This window comes from Strix uralensis, chromosome 5, assembly GCF_047716275.1.
Source record: "Strix uralensis isolate ZFMK-TIS-50842 chromosome 5, bStrUra1, whole genome shotgun sequence".
NCBI classification, from domain to species: domain Eukaryota; kingdom Metazoa; phylum Chordata; class Aves; order Strigiformes; family Strigidae; genus Strix; species Strix uralensis.
Window position 1 is genome coordinate 12,358,036 of NC_133976.1, and position 18,299 is coordinate 12,376,334.

Below are 18,299 nucleotides of genomic sequence, written 5' to 3' on the forward strand. Positions count from 1 at the left end.
AGAAACTTGCCTTTTCATTTTCCCCAGTTCTAAACACATACTAGCCATCATGCTGTTCAGCATGTTGCAGATTAATCTCTTTTGTTCCCTAAGGTTTTATGTAGAATTTAAATCATGAAGCTGCTAATTACACAGATAGAAACAGAAATGGCAATCCAGCAAATGCTACACTGTTCCCATGCTATGATCTTGGACCCTGTTTTAGTTACGAAGTTACTACATTTAACATCAAGCTTCCTCCAAATTCAGTAAGTAACATCATGAAGCCAAAAAACAAATCTTCCAAGCCACACTTCCTCACAGTTAAACCCCCTAAAAATAACTGCATGTTTAATGATAGCTGCATTTTATTGAGAGACCAACCATGGACAATACGCTCACAAGACCATGGGGGCTGAAGAAGCATCCATAAAGTTATAATTCCTTACATGTAATAAATTTATAACATTTAATCTGAAGTAACATCTAAAATAGTAGAGGGAGCTTTCTTGTATAAGGCTAGAAAAAGCAGTTTCCCTGGATACTTTGCATAAAGAAATGAGGAATGAAGAACTGGAAGAGAACAGAGCCTCAGAATGCCGAGGAACAAGACTATCCCCAGTGGTGGACCTGCAAGATTTTGTCCATTTTCTGCAGTGCTCTGACTAAGCACCGTCCTGACAGAACAGAGATGGAGTGGAGCCCTATTACAATTGCAGTGAAAACTACGTGTGTGGCTCCCACCACTATTTTGCGTAAATCCTCTTGTAGCTTTTCCTAGAGCAGTGGCCTAGGCTGACAACTTCCGTCTCGGGACGAAGACTGTTCAACCAGTACAGAGCATCTATAAGGAAACATACCTGCTGTCTGCTCATCAAGTCAGAAAGACAGTCTTATTTGCCTGGACTAGCAAGCAAAAATATGTCACAATTTTGTTCTGTGTTAAGATGTAAATACTTTACAAAACACCAGTTGCAAAATTGCAAAAATTCTCAAACTGAAGGTGTTAGGAACACTGGTGGAGGAAAAATATTCATGAATTAATCAATAATCTTCAATTTATGCTCATTTTCATGTTACTGTTCCTTGCATAAAGTTTTTGAATTTACTCTTGACTTCCTATCTTCTCATTTTTGCTACCTAGTTATCTCCACAGGATGGATGCAAAAAGATTTTAATCAGCACATTTAATGAAAAACATTTCTTTCAAGCAAGGCACAAAATTTAATTTATTTATGTAATTTGATTAATCCCAATTCTTGTTTTACATTAAGTACAAAAACCAACTTAAATGTAGGTGTAAATACAACTTCCACAAAGTAGTTCAATGAGATTTAAAATCAGTTATGTACCCAGAACTGTAAATTACAATTAAAAGCAGCCCAGGATATACAGATTGCTTACTGTAACTGCTAAAAGAGCTCATAATTTATGAATATATTTAACAACCTCCAGTAGTAAGTTATCTCCTTTCTAATCTTTCCTTTGAAACACATTTAGCAATTCTGTACCTAACAAAGGAAGCATTAAAGAATAAGTGCAGACAAGTTTTACTCAAGCTGAGGCTTAAATGAAACGCATACACTCAAAAATTAAATAACAGAATATTGACTTAAATATTTTGGTTGAACATTTCTAAGAACATAAATGCTAAGATAATATAGAAAAATAGCAACAGGTTCAAAGACTTATTCTCACAGAACTTATGATGTACTGTAGCTGCCTGAAATATTTTAACAATTATAGAAAAATCATACTTCCATGTTTGGTACGTTTGTATCTTCTAGATGACATACATGTAAGACAACCATCCATGAACTTATTTACAAATAGAAGCTTATTCATTTTAAAATCTGTATAAAAAAAATCAGTTTTGGCACTACCCATAAGGCAACGGATGATATGTACCCAAGATAACAAATCACATCATGAAAGCATAACCAGAAGAAAATCATATTCTTTAACTTATTATTTAAAGAAACTGTGAGACTTTAGTTATAATTAAAAAGGAAATTAAAGAACCAGCATTTACAAGTCATTAAAACACCTTATCCAAAATACTGAAGATTTTTATATGCAACAGGAAATTGCCTTAATCTGTGAAGCCACTGTGTCATGTCTTGTAGGAGAACCTAATATTTCTATAGTTATTAAATTATCAAACCAGTTTTATTACCAGAAAATAGCAAAAAGTTTAAGGAGAACATGATTTTACTTCTTAAGTAAGCAGAAAAAAAATATTACTCTGAAGTCCAGCCTTTGTTAATGGTCTATAAAAAAAACAAACCAAAGATAGTTTTGTCATTCACTCCACTGAGCAAAGACCACAGTTTCACACTTTTTTTATTGATATTAATGGTTTTAACAACTTCCTTTGTGCATTTCCATGAGCTTCAATGACAGTTGAACCTTAAAATTCAATTTCTCAGTGTTGCCACATTTGCCCTGCAAAGACTGCAAGCCCAGATTTCATAAACTGTGGATTTCATTTAAATTTTAAAAATAATCTTTGCATTTATCTTAAATTTATAAAAAGATTTTTTTTCAAAACTTAAGGCAAAAAACAAGTTTTATTGGTTATTTTTCTTTTAAGTCTGAGCAGGTGTATGAGGCTTTTTAAATATCAAAAAAGCTAACGCCATATACAGTATTACGAACAAAAGTAAAGAATAAGGCAGCATGCACCCTTAAGACGAAAAGAAAATTTAATTTTACAAGATGTTTAAATAATCCAAAGGCAAAAAGTGTCTGTCTCCTCTAAGAGTATGTTCATAAAACATGGAAATTTTAGAGGACATCAAGTTACTAAAATATTCCGTTCAACGTTTATACAAATACATTACTACAATTATAAGTTTACATACAATCAACTGACATCTCAATGTTAACTAATTAAATTTACAAGACAAACATAAATAAAGCTGTTAAAACAGGCAAGTACAGTACTGATCTATCATTCAGCACAACGTATTTTTTATTTCGTTCTCCTCAAAAAGAATCAGATTAGGATTGTGCGAAGTCATTCTCCAAACCTAGAAATAAAATAAAAGAGAATTAAGTATATCTATGCAGATTTTACACAGCATGGGCCTATTCCAAATGCCTAAATCCTGTTTTCAGGCATATAATTTACCATTTAACAACCTTTTGTCTGTTCTCAGAAGAGGCCACAGTCTTTAAGGTTATTTTTAATAATGACATCAGTTACAGCATCGAAAACAAACTGCACATTTTTTGTGTCTGTGGCACATGTGAAGTGAGTGTAGATTTCCTTTGTGTCTTTTCTCTTGTTCAGATCCTCAAACTGACATTGAATGTAAGCAGCTGCTTCTTCGTAAGTGTTTGATCCTAGAAGGAGAAAATTGCTCAGTAAGCAGGTTTCAAACTTAGAAAGATCAAGATGCATATTCTATCTTTGAAGGAGATAGTTCTTTGGAAATAGTCAACCTAAACCTGAAGAGGAGTAATTCCACAGCCATTGCTTTAAGATGCTACAGATAAATCCAGAAGGAACCTTTTGGACACATTTTTTAAAAATAAAAACTAAGGACGCAATTCAATTCCAGCTGCAGGAAGTCTTTCCACCTACTGCAGTGGCAGACGGAGCAAGTCATTAATGACCCATCACTGTTCCCTGGATTAGGATATTTTGCTTCCTTCATTCAAGTTATTCACGTTCAATTTTTACATGTTTAAAAGCTTTGGGTTTCTCCCAAACTCACAGACATTTGGCATACATATCTCTCCTAAGATTTTTACCTCCAACATGCTATTCTCCGTACAATGGAATAGTCTGAACTTACTGAATAGTCTGAAAATACTACAGAAAAAGGCAAAGACTTGTTAAAAGAAATCATACTCTTTTGCCATATATTTCCTGAATAAGCCACCTACTTCTAAAATGTATACACACTCCCTGTTCAAATAAACTCTCATGCATCCTCAAGGATTCCTGCTAGCGAAAAAAATTACATCCAAGTACAAAACTAGGAGGACATCAGAAAAAAGAATGGGCTAAATAAATTAGGCTGAAAAGAGGTGCAGCAGTAACATGTAAACACTATCAGTGGACCAGCATTATTTCACCTAGTCAAAAAGATTGATCTGATTTAGCACGATTTTATTTGTGATCCATAAAAACAACTCCCCCATCTTAAACTTTATTTCATTTAAATATTTTAGATACCTAGAGTTATTAAACTACTCCTGATTTCTGCATGAAAAATGAGGTAATTAACCAAAAATTACTTGACACCTTCACCCCCTCCAATACCTGCATATTCAGGGTAGCAAATAGTGAGAGGACTCCTTTTGATTTTTTCTTCAAAAAGATCTTTCTTGTTCAGGAAAAGAATAATAGAAGTGTCTGTGAACCATTTATTGTTGCAGATACTGTCAAACAATTTCATGCTTTCATGCATCCGATTCTGTAATTGGAAAAAAACACTTCGTTGTATTTTATCAGACTTCAGTAGTAAAATCGGGATACATTATTTTATTAGTTACAAATGAACTGGATAAGTTACAAAACTAAGTTTTTAGAACACAGAATCACATTTTACCACAGGGAAATACAGAGAGGCCAAGACCACTACAAATAACAAATAACAGTTAAGCAACTACTTTTCTCCCCCCTCCCCCCTCCCCCCCCCGCCTCATTTCCAGGTTTAAGCTCTTCAATATTTTAGAAGTTTCTGACATTTTGCAGTACAGATATTCTACAAGAGTTGTTGAGTTACCTGAATTTGTCTTATACTGATTAGATCTTCTGGAAATTGAAAATTAAATTCTGCACCTAGCTAAAATTCCAGTATAAGAAAAAAAAAAAATAGTTCTATAGAACTAGAGAATCAAATGAGCAGTTTTTTAACCCTTACCCTAATTTTTAACTCTGTAGAAAAAATATCCAACATTTAAGTACTTTGGTCAAGCTTCAGTCATTTAAGTAGCAGTATGACCTTCTTTGACTACACTTGACTTGAAAGGTTTTATTTATTTCTCTTTCCTCCCCAAACTATGTTTTATAAGAAGTTGCAGAACATGAGGAAGAGCACAGAAGTCTATTAATGATTCACACACAATAGATAAGCATCACTTTACACCACTCAGTAAAAAGCATGCACTCTGTGCATACTGATATGGAAGGAGTCACACCTTGAAAGAGGAAAAAGGAGTGGAGAGGGTTGGAAGGGAGAAGGAAGAGAAATTTCTGCAACTATGGAAAGAGATCAGAGAAACACATTTAGAAAGAAACAAAAACTGAAGACTGAGGAAGGAAAACAAAACATGCAGTTAAGTAGAAACATGTAAGTCAAGCAATTTCTTACTATATACTTCTAGCATCCATAGACTAAAATGTTTATTACTGACAATCTCTCCTCATTAATTTATGCATCCTTTAAAACATGAGAGCGTAGCTGAGAAGAATACTTGTCTCAGTATTCCTTCTAAGAATCTGAGGAAATACTTCAAAACCTGAAAGCATGAATTCTATCACCATTCCTCTAAGACATTTTACACCAAACCCATACATCTTATAAAGCAGTAGTACACTAAAAGATGTATTTACAGTTTTCCTTATATTTAGCTTCTACCCAAAAACTATTCCCTTCTTCAACATTAAGGTACTTGCCATTTCCTCATCTTCAGCCAAGACCAAGTCATAATCACTTAATGCCACACAAAAAATAATTGCTGTAACACCCTCAAAACAATGAATCCACTTCTTCCGCTCTGATCTTTGGCCTCCAACATCAAACATTCTGCAAAACAGAAGTGCAAAGCAGGGAATGAACTTTGGAATTTCTAGCTTTTTGAATGTTAACCACCAAAATCTGAAATTATCAGCTATGTAAGTCTGACCACAAAATTTTTTAAAAGGCACAAAAATCTGCAATGTTTTTTACTATTTAATATCTCGATATTAAAAAAACAATTTTAAAGCCTTAAAAGCCTTCCAACATTTTAGAAAACAAGAGGAAGTGAGATGAAAGCTAAACAAAACTAATTATTTACAATACTGTATTTCGTTAACAAAGTGTAACCTATAAAAAAATAAAAATACAGACTTAGCTTTACTAAATGTAAACTAGATGGAAGTGTTATTCAACCTTTAGCCCAAATGAATAAAGTCTACAATAATAAAAGGTACTGATCAACAAAAGATTCTTTAAGAGCAGAGTGGTGTCTGTTTTAATACTTGAAAATAATGCAATACTAATGCAATACTAAGGAAGTGGGACACAAGTAGCACTGACATCATTGGTATTTCAGTATTCTGAATATGAAGATATGAAATCTAATTTTCACTTTTTCAAATTTAATCTGAAATCTCTAAATCCTGGTGAGTTCCAGCTCCTCTCTCTCCTGAATCAAAATGCAACTTGATCTATTTTTCAACTGCCCATGTTTAAATGGGATATTAAGAGCTCCTAGAATTAATTTTGAAATTCTCTTAAAAGATAAAATAAGTGTTACATAATAAGAATAATAATTTTTCCCACTAATAAATGCATTTTTTGGAAATGCAGTTACGTGGGAAAACTCAGCTATAAAGGTGAGTCTCCTTTCTTTTGAATTCTTAGCTTAACAGAAATAGAGCAAGAGGTAAAGACCACATTCCAGAACTCAACGGGATCAGCAAATTAGCATGATATGAATGGATTTGCTTTTCTCTGCTAAATGCTTTAAATGGCCATTTGCTAACTATTATGGGCTACAGTCACTCTGAAAGACAGAGCTTTCGTTAGATATCATTAGGAAACTCAAGTATTTTGCAAGTCAGATAGCATCCTGATACAATGAACAGTGAATCATGGTGTGGGGAGATGGGAACCAACACCTGTATTAATAAAAGTCTGCAGTAAAAAGTATTCAAAGAACACCAAAAATAAGTAAAGAAAAATAGGTCTACACAAGAGGAATTCTATGATTTTGGCTTGTTGAGACTATGTTGGCAGCAGGTATCCTTGGAAGGGAGAGAAAATGCTGTAGACTGACAACTTCTAGAACACAGAATTGTAATTTCCAGTTCATATTTGCAGATATTGATTTTAGCCAGAAACATTTCAGTTCAGATCAGCCTCTCTGCCAATGGTGGATTTCACCAGTGATGCTTGTCTCTTTTGGGGGTTGTCTAACAGTGCACCTAACAAATTCCCTGTTCTTTATGCAAGCCATCTTTTTGCACTCATCTTTGAAATTTTTACATACTAAATTCTAGTGCTGGATGAAGTTGTGGCACTACAGTTTCACAGTGAACACCTCAACAGCAAGTTAGAAGAACCTGATGGATTGATTTACGTAATGAAGCTTCTTTTCCATATGATATCAGTACAGAGAAATTACAGGCATACAGAAAAAAACTTAACTACTCGGCACACAGAATTCTTAAAAAAAAGATAAGGCTGCAAGTATCTTTCAGAACAATTAACTATTCTGAACAAAGCGGTCTTAAATTTCATAGGCTTTCCATTTGCCCTGTTAGAAGTCATACCAAGGCCTGTTAGGTCACAGTCCCGAAAGACTGAAACATAGAAGCTGCTTAATCTGCAGATAAATTTTAAAAAGTTTTGAAAGAATGATTTACAGATTCCACCTTCCAATACAGGATGGTGTGCACACAGGGTTGAGTGCAAGAGCATCTACTAAGCACTTGCCTCAGGTGCTAAAATTCACAGTACTGTCCATGGTCTGACTACTCAAAAGAACCATATTGTGCTTATGCAAGGTAAGTCAGAATCTACAATGAACTAAAAAGAAATACAAGGCAGTGCTAAAAGAATTGACATTTGTAACAGCTGAATCTACCCCTCTTATCTAAAGAATGAAGTTATTAGAGAAATGCTTTAGTGACTTGCCATTATTTAAGGAAAACAGACTTTAATGAGATTACAAGGTGACTATGCCACATTAAGACAGATCACTGAACTAAATGCAAAGCATTGAAGACACTCTACTAAGCTATGTTATATTGCTATACTAAACAGATAGCTTTCTGAATGGTTTATCTGCAATTGTGCAAATGTATGGACTGATGCAGGGTCGTTTCATTAACACAATACATTTTTGAAAACTAGCGTTGCTACATTTGCTATGTTCTGCTTCTTTCAGACTATTTAAGCAAAGAACATGATTTCAGTACCCATATAAAATGGGATACAGGCCAAAAGGACACCAGATATTTATTATGATTGCTTTCACTTCTTTTTTAAGTCTATACAAGCTGTTCGTTCCAGTCCCCAGCATTGCGAAAGACACTGAATTTGACAAATATTTTTTTGAGGCAGGGTGAGTGTTTACAAAAATATGATATATATCTGGAAAGTCTCACATATTACACACTTATTAAAACCAACATGTATTTTTTATTATCCCCTTTTCCTGTTTTCCGGGGGCTGTGAGATTGCGGGGGTAGATAACGATACAGATTTCATGTTACTGTACTACATGACTAGGTAAATTGCACTTGAAGAGATTCTATTACAGTTGTTATTTTTAGAAATCTTCAAGTGGTCTGAGTTGCTAGATTTTTATATAAAAAACACAGGAAAAATAAGTAGGGATGGAAACAAATTAGAAGACAAATGAAGACCCTTCGCTTTCTGATCAAAAACTGTCAAAAACATCATAACCTCTAATGAGGTCTTCTACTTGGGTATACTATCATGCAAGTGACAATGCTCATTGCCCATTTAATGTTCTACAATGGAATAATGCCATCTTAAAAACATTTTAAAAGTTACTCCCATTAAAATTTAAAAATAAAAAAGTATTCCTTAGAAGTGTTCCTTACCTTCAGAGACATGTTTGAGGGGAAGTCCTGGGGTAACAACTTATAAATGCAAGTCAGCCACCTAGCTCTACTTGGTTCTCAAATAGTGATGGCTGTACCCATAGGAAGATATTTCATACTTGGATACATTAACAATACCTTAAATTGGAGTCATTACTTCTATCAATGCTAATGCTAATGTTTTATAATTCTGTACTAAGATGCTTTGTCCATAAGAAATGTTTAATTATCAGAAGAATATTTCTACAAAATAAAGTGTTCTTTGAAGACAGTAAATGATCAGACTCAACTTCTGAAATAGTCTATAGAAACAGGATGAAGATGACTTGATATTTGCATTTTAGATTGAATCAATAATCAAACCTATGCTAAGCACTTTATAGAGAAGGCTAAAATGAAGCTCAACCTCAGAGAATCTAAACACACACAGCAAAACAGGAAAGAATGAAAAAATCAAGTACACAATATTGCACAGCTAGTCATGTTTATGTACCTTCATCTTCGTATAATCAAGCCTTTTATGCCCTTAGTTCATCTTAAAAGCTCTTTTCAATGTTATGTAAGAGTATACTTCAAGTCCTTCCAGTAACTCATTAAGCCTATCTCCTAAGGCACCTAAAATTTAAACACCTGCTGTAAAGGTGTTTAAATGTACAACATTAAGGCCTTCAGAAGTATTTAGCTGTGAAGTTACACGTTTTATAGCAGTGTAATCATATGTCCTTGTAATGGACTTTATAGAACTGTGATCATAACAGCCCTAATAATCAGTACAGACTGGAAGTAGCTACCTGCATACAAATTCTTTGAGCGTATAGAAGACTTTAAACCCATCTACAATAGGGAACTAAACAAGAAACATTAGAAAGTGAGTGTGAAAATGGGTAGGTCCTCAGAATTCTGAAGACTTCTGGAGGCTTGGCTAAGGACTACTCTCCTTAGGTTTGTGAGAGATTTATTCCCATTTACCAGCTATTATTTTATGGATGAATATGGATTTTGTATACTTAAACCCTAAAACAAGGAAACAAAATATATTTCCACAGTACTGATGGCCCTAAAACATCAATATTACAGTACTTGCTATGAATTTACATGAAAAAAATATTTTCCATGAAGATACTAAACAAATATATTACATACATGCTGACAACAATCTCTACACAATCTAAATGCAGATGCAATGTGAGTTTTACTGAGTTTTCTTCTCATCCTTCCTGATCAGTAGGAGATAGAATTTTATTACATTTATACTATCCTAGGCTTTCATCATGAATGTCTTTGGACATAAAATGTTTAAAATATTAACATTATTTTGTAAATCCCACACCACAGGAAACAAGTCACATTCTCCCATCACTAAATAAAGTACTACCTTAAAGTACAACACATATTTTAATTCAGTTCTTCAGGAAAATGTATTTACTCTTTCATACAGCACTAGCAAACATTTATAAGCCTCCATCTCTCCAAGTGAATTTAAAGGGAAGCATCTGATAGAACAGCTATATAACATGGCAGAAAATGGAATGTTTTGAGATTTAATTTACATATAAAATATCTTTACAAAAAGCTTCCAATAAAACCAAAGCATTTACTACTTAATATCTGCACGTTTATTCTGAGTTATTACAGGAGTTCCACTGACTCCCACACCCATTCAGAAAATTAAGCCAAGCCTGGGGAATTTTTTTCAGAAAAAAAAAAGGGGGGGGGGGGGGGGAATCAAAGTTGTGGTTAGACAAATTTCTTAAATTACATCGTTGAAAGTCCATCTTCTAGAACTTTACAGAAACCCTAACAGACAGATGAACATGCAGCATAATTTACATACTTAAAATGAAGATCTTTGAAAGTAAAGTGAGTTTCTACTATTCCTGTAGTTTTCACTCTAGTCCTGAGAACATCCTGTTGGGTTGGAATGTAGCTGGTTTGTGCTATCCTGTCCAAGTCATTCAGGTAACTGAAAGTAAAAATAAATACTGCTTTCAGTTATTCATAAAATAATAACAAGATAATTACAAAGAATTACAGAAGTTCTAGGTCCAATTCATTATACTGTGCTTGACTTCTATAAATAGCTTTCTCTAAGAAAAAAAGACACATCATTCTCCTCAATTTTCCAAGGTTTTCTGAAATAAGCTTTAGAGACATAAAAGATATTTCATCCTAGAAGAAAGAAAACTTATGCAATTGACTCCACTACAAAGAATTCTTCTTTTGAAATCCCCAAATGCAAACATGGTTCCACGTACACCAATGTTATTTGCACTAACTAGAAAAACACCTTCATCTTTGTAACCTACCGAACAACAAGTTACTTTGAACGATAACCAAAGTCCAAAATTACCGTGGATTTGATAATAGCTACAAAAAGAACAACTCAGTGTTTGGGCCAGAATTAATGTGTTTAAGAAAATGCTTAATACATAACAATTAACTTTCTATTGAGAATTTCTAAACGCACACATTTTTTACAATAGTATACTTTCCTTGCCAAAATCCTTGTGATGCAGGCCAAGCAGCCCAGCGTTTCTAAAAACTATACAAATATTATTTGTGTTTTTCCTTATAGCAAATAGGGAAGGCATTATGTTCTTCTTTCCTTGTAACCAGAAGTTAGCAATTTTAAGAATACAAGTGTATTGCTAGAACAGTTTTCTTATGAAAATGGAGGCAGAGGTATCTAAAACAACAAAACAGAACAGAGGAGGTTACCAGAGTAAAGTGATCCTCCAAATGAAGTGCTCCATATTGAAGAAATTTTATACAAGTGCTATCTTTTAAGTCAAGAGATCTGCCATCGTGACCTCAGCTTGTTGCTGTCTACCCTCTGTACGCTTAGAACAACTTCAGCAAACAAGTAACAATCATGCTGGAACTATCAGTGTTATTTCAATACAATTTGATCACATTTCTATTAGTTCAGCATGCCTGTAATTACATTACTCCAGATTACATTACTCCAGTAGTCTTCTCAGTTACCTCACCTGCATGTTGTTTATCTATGTATGGTTATTCTAAAGAACAGAAGTACCTTATTTTAAGGACAGGGAAAACTAACTTCAAGCACTACAAATTAATTCAGAATGATAAAGCTTTAAAAAATTGTGCGTTAGGCCAGTATCACTGCTATGCCATTCTTTAACATCTTACCTCTCCCTCGATGGACTCTTTTCCTTGACTGAATTACCATTACTTGCTGTCATCACATCTTATTTCTCACATCTTTGATTCCTATTTTATTTTTTTAATGAAGTACCCTAGCACAGAAGACACATCCCCATTGTTACCTTTGCTCGATGTATTTCTAACAGACCGTTAATTAACAAAGAAAACGCAGCAATGTTGAACCATAAGAGAAACTATTATGAACATGAAAGTAGTGTCCTTGGTAATACAGATTCACATCACGTAATCAAGCTTCTGGGACACGTTCAGATACTGAACAGGTACTTGAGTCATGTTTTTGTAATAAAAATGCTATTAAAGCACCTTAAAGCAGTTTTTATCTTCAAGAGGATGAAACTGGTCAGAACACGATTCCAATTCGTAATTACACTACACCTCTTCCTTTCCACCCTTGAAGCCCAGTTGGGAGCATTTTGACCCAAGTAGACAATATCTTTGTCCATTTACTTCTAAATTTTCCATCTACATGAGAGCAGAATTTTTCAAAAGATGAGACTTCCCTTGTATTCCTTTATCTATTACTTACAAGACAAAGAGAATCTTTGTCACGTAGTACTTACTAGGCAGCAGAGTCATTAAGCTGGTATTCTCTAGATCTGTTGAAACAAGCTTGAACTCCACTGTCTTTCCACAGTCTCTTGATAACTCCAGCAAGCTCTGCAGTCATAAATCCTTCTTCTGCTGCTCCAGCTAACACAAAGAGTTGACGAGCATCATCCTTTAGGATGTAAACAGAAAGGGGAGAGACGGTTGAGAAATACAACAGAAGTATTATCACCTAAGAACTATATTCAGCAAATAAGTTACTTTCTTAACCCAGTAAATGTGAATGTGACCAAACAAAAAAATGTGAAGGAAAACAATTGGTTTTAATGGTCTTCATAGGATATTAATTCCCACGGTTTTCAACAATAGAAAAAGACTAGTAAACCAAATTTCTCATTAGCTGATAAAGCTTCTTCTGATGTCTTTATAACTTGAACTAAGCTTCTATAAACACTAGTAACATATTTTGTGCTCAAGTCTAACACTAACCTTATTTGCTTATCAAATATCACAAACTGGTTACAATGGTTACAATGCATACTAGAACCTTCAGAAATGCAGATGTATATTGATCGACTGAGGAAAACACATAAGCTTCAAAAAACAACTCTGAAAGTGACAAATGATCATTTCTTCCCAAAGCATGCATCAGGAAATAGAAAAATCCTTCTTAAAACCTTTTCAGATAAATCAGTTACAAATATCCATTACCTTAATTATTCTACAGAGACCAAGTTTCCTAGGTAATGCAATATCAAGCAAACATCAAGAGTTTTAAGAGACCAAATAATGACTGTCTGTGAGAGTGAGGCTAATGGACTACAGGATGTCGATCCACCAGTCTCCTTTAACAGAATCTGACCAGTTGGCTAACATTCATCCAATTCTGACTGAGGAAACTTAAAAATGTTAGACCTGTAAGGCACTGGAAAAAAGAAGATAGCAGCTGGGTAAAGAGATCCACATTAGTACTCATGTGGGTAGTCGCTTGACCTTGGTTATTTGCTGTATGTGATCTAATGCCAAGGTATGTGAGCCAGAAAAATCAGCGTACTTGTGGCTTGTAACTGCTACCCACAGCATGTACTGTTTGTCCAATAATTGAAAGAGAACAGATGATACTGGAAAGGAGTAAGGAGAAAAAGACTTAGGCACATCAGCTGAGAACTGAAAGTGTTTCAAGAAAGAGGAGGATTAAAGAAAGCAACATATAAGGTTATTCTCACAAAACATTAAGTGAAGATACAGATACAAATCTGTAGAAAACTCCGGTTCTGTCACCTTTGCTGTTCAAACAATAAGCTGTGAGAAAAAACATTTTCAGGATAAGAACAGAAAGTAATGATCCTTCTAAAGATACTGTCTGCTGTGGACTTCATAATCATTATGACAGCTAACAGGGAAACTGTTTACAGATGGATTAATACTGATATTCACAGCTTGAAAGCTAAAAGCTTACAGTTCAGTCAAGTCAATGCAAACTTGAAGAGATTTATATATAACTATATGTATGTAGTTACACATATGAACAACAGGTATCTGATACACAGTTCAAAGTCTTTTGAAAGCTACAGTAGTAACAAATCTAAAAATGAGTATTTGTGAAATTAACAGAATACTGATTACTGTACAGGCACAGGAGAAATTATGGCCAACTAATAAAAATTCAATGGATTGCACTAATAATTACATAAAAAACCAGAGCAGTAAAGATCAAAGGACTCGATAGTCAGATCACACAGACTGTAGTTTGAGCAATACGCCTGCATAAAAGAAACCTGAATGACAATTCTGGTCTTGAATATTGTTTGTGGATGCAAATGCCAAGGACCTACAACTCACAGAAGTAGCAGACCTTGAGGAAGAGCCCATATATTAAGACACATGGTGGAAACAGCTTAGAAACTGACAGTCAATTTTGTCATGATTAATTATGCCATTTTATACCTAACATGGTCTGACTTTCAAATATACAAAATTTACTCTGTTTCAAATAACTCTAATATCTACATGCTCTAAAATGGGAGGAAAGGGAAAGGGGAGGTGGAACGAGAATCAGTTTCAGCTTTTTAGAAGCCTAAACATTAAAATAAAAAGCAGTCTCTGTTACCCCCATACTCCCTTCTCTAAGGATGGCAAGTACTATAGAAACCACCAGGGATGTAGTATGTAGTGATCAAGTCCTATTTTCGTTATTAACCAATGCTAGATGGTTTTCTTTAATTATACTGGAATGAGGTAGCTTCCTCTTTAGGTGTCATAATTTTTATACCAGATTTCAGAACAGAGATAATGTAAAGAAACTAGTTTACCCATCTCTCTAGCTAATTACAGCAAATCTCACATTCAGAAAGTGGTCCATAGTCCTTTAAAGCACATTCACTATACGTCTGTCAAAACACAGTTTCTACCTGAGTACTGAAATGTCCTGTAGGACAAAGGAAGATACAAGAGTCTTGAGACTGACCAGTACTGAAGCTGCTGCTGTGCTCCCTTGTTTCAATAGCTTTAAAAAAGAAAAAGTTCAACTCACTGCTTTACCATTAGTCTTCGGACAGAAATAAGAGTTTATGATTTTCCAAACAAAATTATCCCGTTTAGAGTAAAACCCTAAGAAATTTAAGAAAAAGAGCCTGAATGTAACAGCAGGAGTTACGTTCTAAGGGCTTTTTTTGCTGAAAAACGACATAATTACAATAAAATAGAATATAATTTAAAAGAGTATATTATAATAATCAAGGAATAACGATACTTTTTTTTTTTTAAGTGAGACTGATGTATAACACAAGCTCTGAATTCCTTTTTCCATTTCTGACCTTATAATTAGCAAAAATCTAACACTGATGTTCCATAGCAGTGTTACTCTGAAAAAGGCATTTGGACCACCAAGACCTGCCTAAGTGCAAAGGGATGAACAGCTACCCTGACAAAAGTTTGACTCCTCATTTATATAGCTCTCAAAAAAAAAAACCCCACACTCAAAAAAAACCCCTAAAAAAAGAATCAAAAACCATCAAATTTATATCATATATAAAACAGCCCTCAAAATCTTCTTGTTAGTCATTTTATCTAACACCTAAATTTACTCCTCCTCCGTTTTCTCCTACTATGTATTTAGTAACATGGGTCTACCATCTGCCTCTTTCCAACATAACTGCCAGACTCCAGAGAGGACTTCATTGCACAAATACTGAACTAACATGCGATAAGATACTGTTGCTGCCCTGGAAAACTTTGGCCTTAAGGGAAGACAACAGAAAGGAATAACCAATGAAAACAAAGCTTTTACTAGTAATGGTTACAACTGAAGAGGTTTTAGGTAGAATTAATGTACATAAAATAACAACTATCAAAAGAGCAAAATTAAAACTAACTAATAATTCACAACTGCCAATCAGATTTAGACTTCAGATACAACTTTATGACCCACCTTACTTAATGTTATGAACATTTGTCTTCCTTATGACAACCATACATAACGCATTTCACAAGGTCACTGAAGGTATACTCTCTAATAATTATAAATTCCTTTTTAAGCAGTCACTAAAATCTTGACCACAAGACTTTGTCATGAAGAATTTACATGCTGTTTCTTAAGACCCTCCTCTACTTCCAAACTGTAATTCAACTTTAACATAACAGAAAGAACTTAATTATGACAAAATATCCCTCTGACTACCTTACATACTTATTTCAATACATGAACAGCAAAAAAGCCATCTTTCCTGCAAGAAAGCCATAATGTGTCTAGTTCCTGCTTCAAAAACTGTACTGGTGAGCATTCCATATTCTGGCATTGATTTCTATAGAAAGAAAATAAAAGCACACATCCCAAACTAAGTTTCAGTGCTATTCAGACCAACAACTTTGGTGATCAATTTCAGCACTACAGCACAGAGTGTACTGCTGTAACCAGAGAAGCAAAACCACTTAAGTTAAGCATTTTACAGAGAGATACAGAGCATCTAACCTTCTGACCAGACATGGACATAATCAGGGTCACCCCAGGTAACAGTATAGGGTTAGGACTGGAGAAGCAATAAGCCAAAGAATCAATTCCGCAGACCAGCTTCAATAGGTGGAATGGCAAATACACCCATCAGAGATGTGTATGCAGGACACTGGATGAAATGAGATGGAAAAGGTGCAGAGAAGGTTAGGAAAAAGTCTCCTATTTCCTGGGAAAAATCGTTAGTCCATATGGTATCATGGAAAAATGGAATACCAGCAGCAGGGCTACCCCCATGTGTCTGCTTCAAGTAAAATAAAGTCCTCCACACTGGAAATCAGTATGAAACAGGATCAAGCTCACAAACTGGACATGTTTTAGGCATCACTGTGCCTATGACCTCATAGAGAAGTGAAGACAATAGCTAGATGCTTACCTATTTAAGCTGTGTTTTTTAAGGAACATGAAGATGCCTAACTTAAATGAATTACAGAACATAATAGCCCACTAGTCCATACAAATAAAGAGACATGACTGCATAGTTTAATGTTTTTCAAAAACTCCTTAAAACTCAGATGTTTATTTCTCCAGATTTAGATAGAATTTGGAGAACTGTATCTAAACCAAATAGCTGTTGTGAATCAACCCAGTGCTGATTGCTCTGTAGGTCACCTTGCAATGTAAAGACCAATGCCACTTAGTTTTCAATCAAACTTTATAACCTACGAAGATGATTTTTTGGATATCAAAAGATTTTTTCAGGAAATAGAAACAGTCAAAAATTGAAAATGAATTAACATTTCAGTTGTGTATCTGTGTGTGTACTTCAACTATGTGTGTCCTTCAATACTCACAGCCCTGGTTGAATCACCAAAGTCTATCTTCAACCTCCCCATTGCTCTAATGATAGCAATAATGGACTGAATGGTGTTACTGTAGACAACAGCTTTGTACTGTTTACATTCTTCTTCTGAATAACCAGCTTCATGGATAATCCTACAGAAGAAAAAAAAATAAATTCTCTATTCAAATAAAAAAAAAATATTTCTCTATCACAGTATTTCACCATACTTACTTCATTTGTTTGACAATTGTGCTTTTCCCTGATTCACCAGCTCCTGAAAAATAAGTGTGTGAAAATTCATTAGACTTTTAGTAATCTTAGAAAATACATTTAATTTCCACACTTCAAATGCCTAACCAATATAAAAACCTTCAACAGTTAAAAGTACATTTGTTACAAATTAATTTTTAATATCAAAATGTATCTTGAGCTAGCAGTTTCAAAATCAAGATATTTTAAGAGCAAATCATTCAGCTCTAAAAAGTCTTTTCTTTTTATAGAAGCAAGCATAATCTTTAGAGTCTGCTGGTGTTTCTAATGCAAACATGATCAGTTGTTCAACTTCAAAGGGGTCTGAAGCTCAATTCCTCTGCCTTTTTAATCAACACCTAACCAAAAACCTCCTTTATGAGTTCTTCACACTGTATAATGGTCTTCAGTGTTGCAAATGAACATTTTCAAACTCTTCAGGGTTCTAGTCCTTGCAACCATCTTTTGGTCCTTGTAATAATAAACCAACACAGTCAGACTACTTTTTGTTGGAACAGATTGCATGAGATTTGCCAGACATGCTGATACCATTCTCAATGCTTAACAAATAAAAAAAAAAAAAAAAACAACATTATGTTAAAATACAAAACTTACAAAAACAATCAGTATGTGTGTCAGCATACAGGGGAAAAAAAAAATGCAGTTTTTGCTGTCTCAACCACCTTCGTTTACCTTCACTTTCTTTAGTCTACCTCATTCTCTGAAAAAAATACGGAATTCTTAGA

At 34.3% G+C, this 18,299-nt stretch overlaps 1 protein-coding gene across 3 annotated transcripts in view; it reads right to left on the minus strand.

Annotated features, from left to right (window-relative positions):
* Window positions 1-1,179: 1,179 nt before the first annotated feature.
* Window positions 1,180-18,299, minus strand: part of GNAI1 (G protein subunit alpha i1) — a 37,182-nt gene continuing 20,062 nt past the window's right edge. For 2 of the 3 annotated variants that reach the window (XM_074869873.1, XM_074869872.1), the window contains exons 3-10: window positions 17,536-17,578; window positions 17,315-17,456; window positions 12,526-12,683; window positions 10,608-10,736; window positions 5,612-5,741; window positions 4,253-4,406; window positions 3,113-3,327; window positions 1,180-3,011 (exon numbers count right to left, since the gene is read on the minus strand). In XM_074869873.1, the coding sequence (XP_074725974.1) occupies window positions 3,137-3,327; window positions 4,253-4,406; window positions 5,612-5,741; window positions 10,608-10,736; window positions 12,526-12,683; window positions 17,315-17,456; window positions 17,536-17,578 (947 nt within the window). In that variant the 3' untranslated portion in view covers window positions 1,180-3,011; window positions 3,113-3,136. The remainder of the gene's footprint in view (window positions 3,012-3,112; window positions 3,328-4,252; window positions 4,407-5,611; window positions 5,742-10,607; window positions 10,737-12,525; window positions 12,684-17,314; window positions 17,457-17,535; window positions 17,579-18,299) is intronic. The other variant, XM_074869874.1, reaches the window with a different exon arrangement.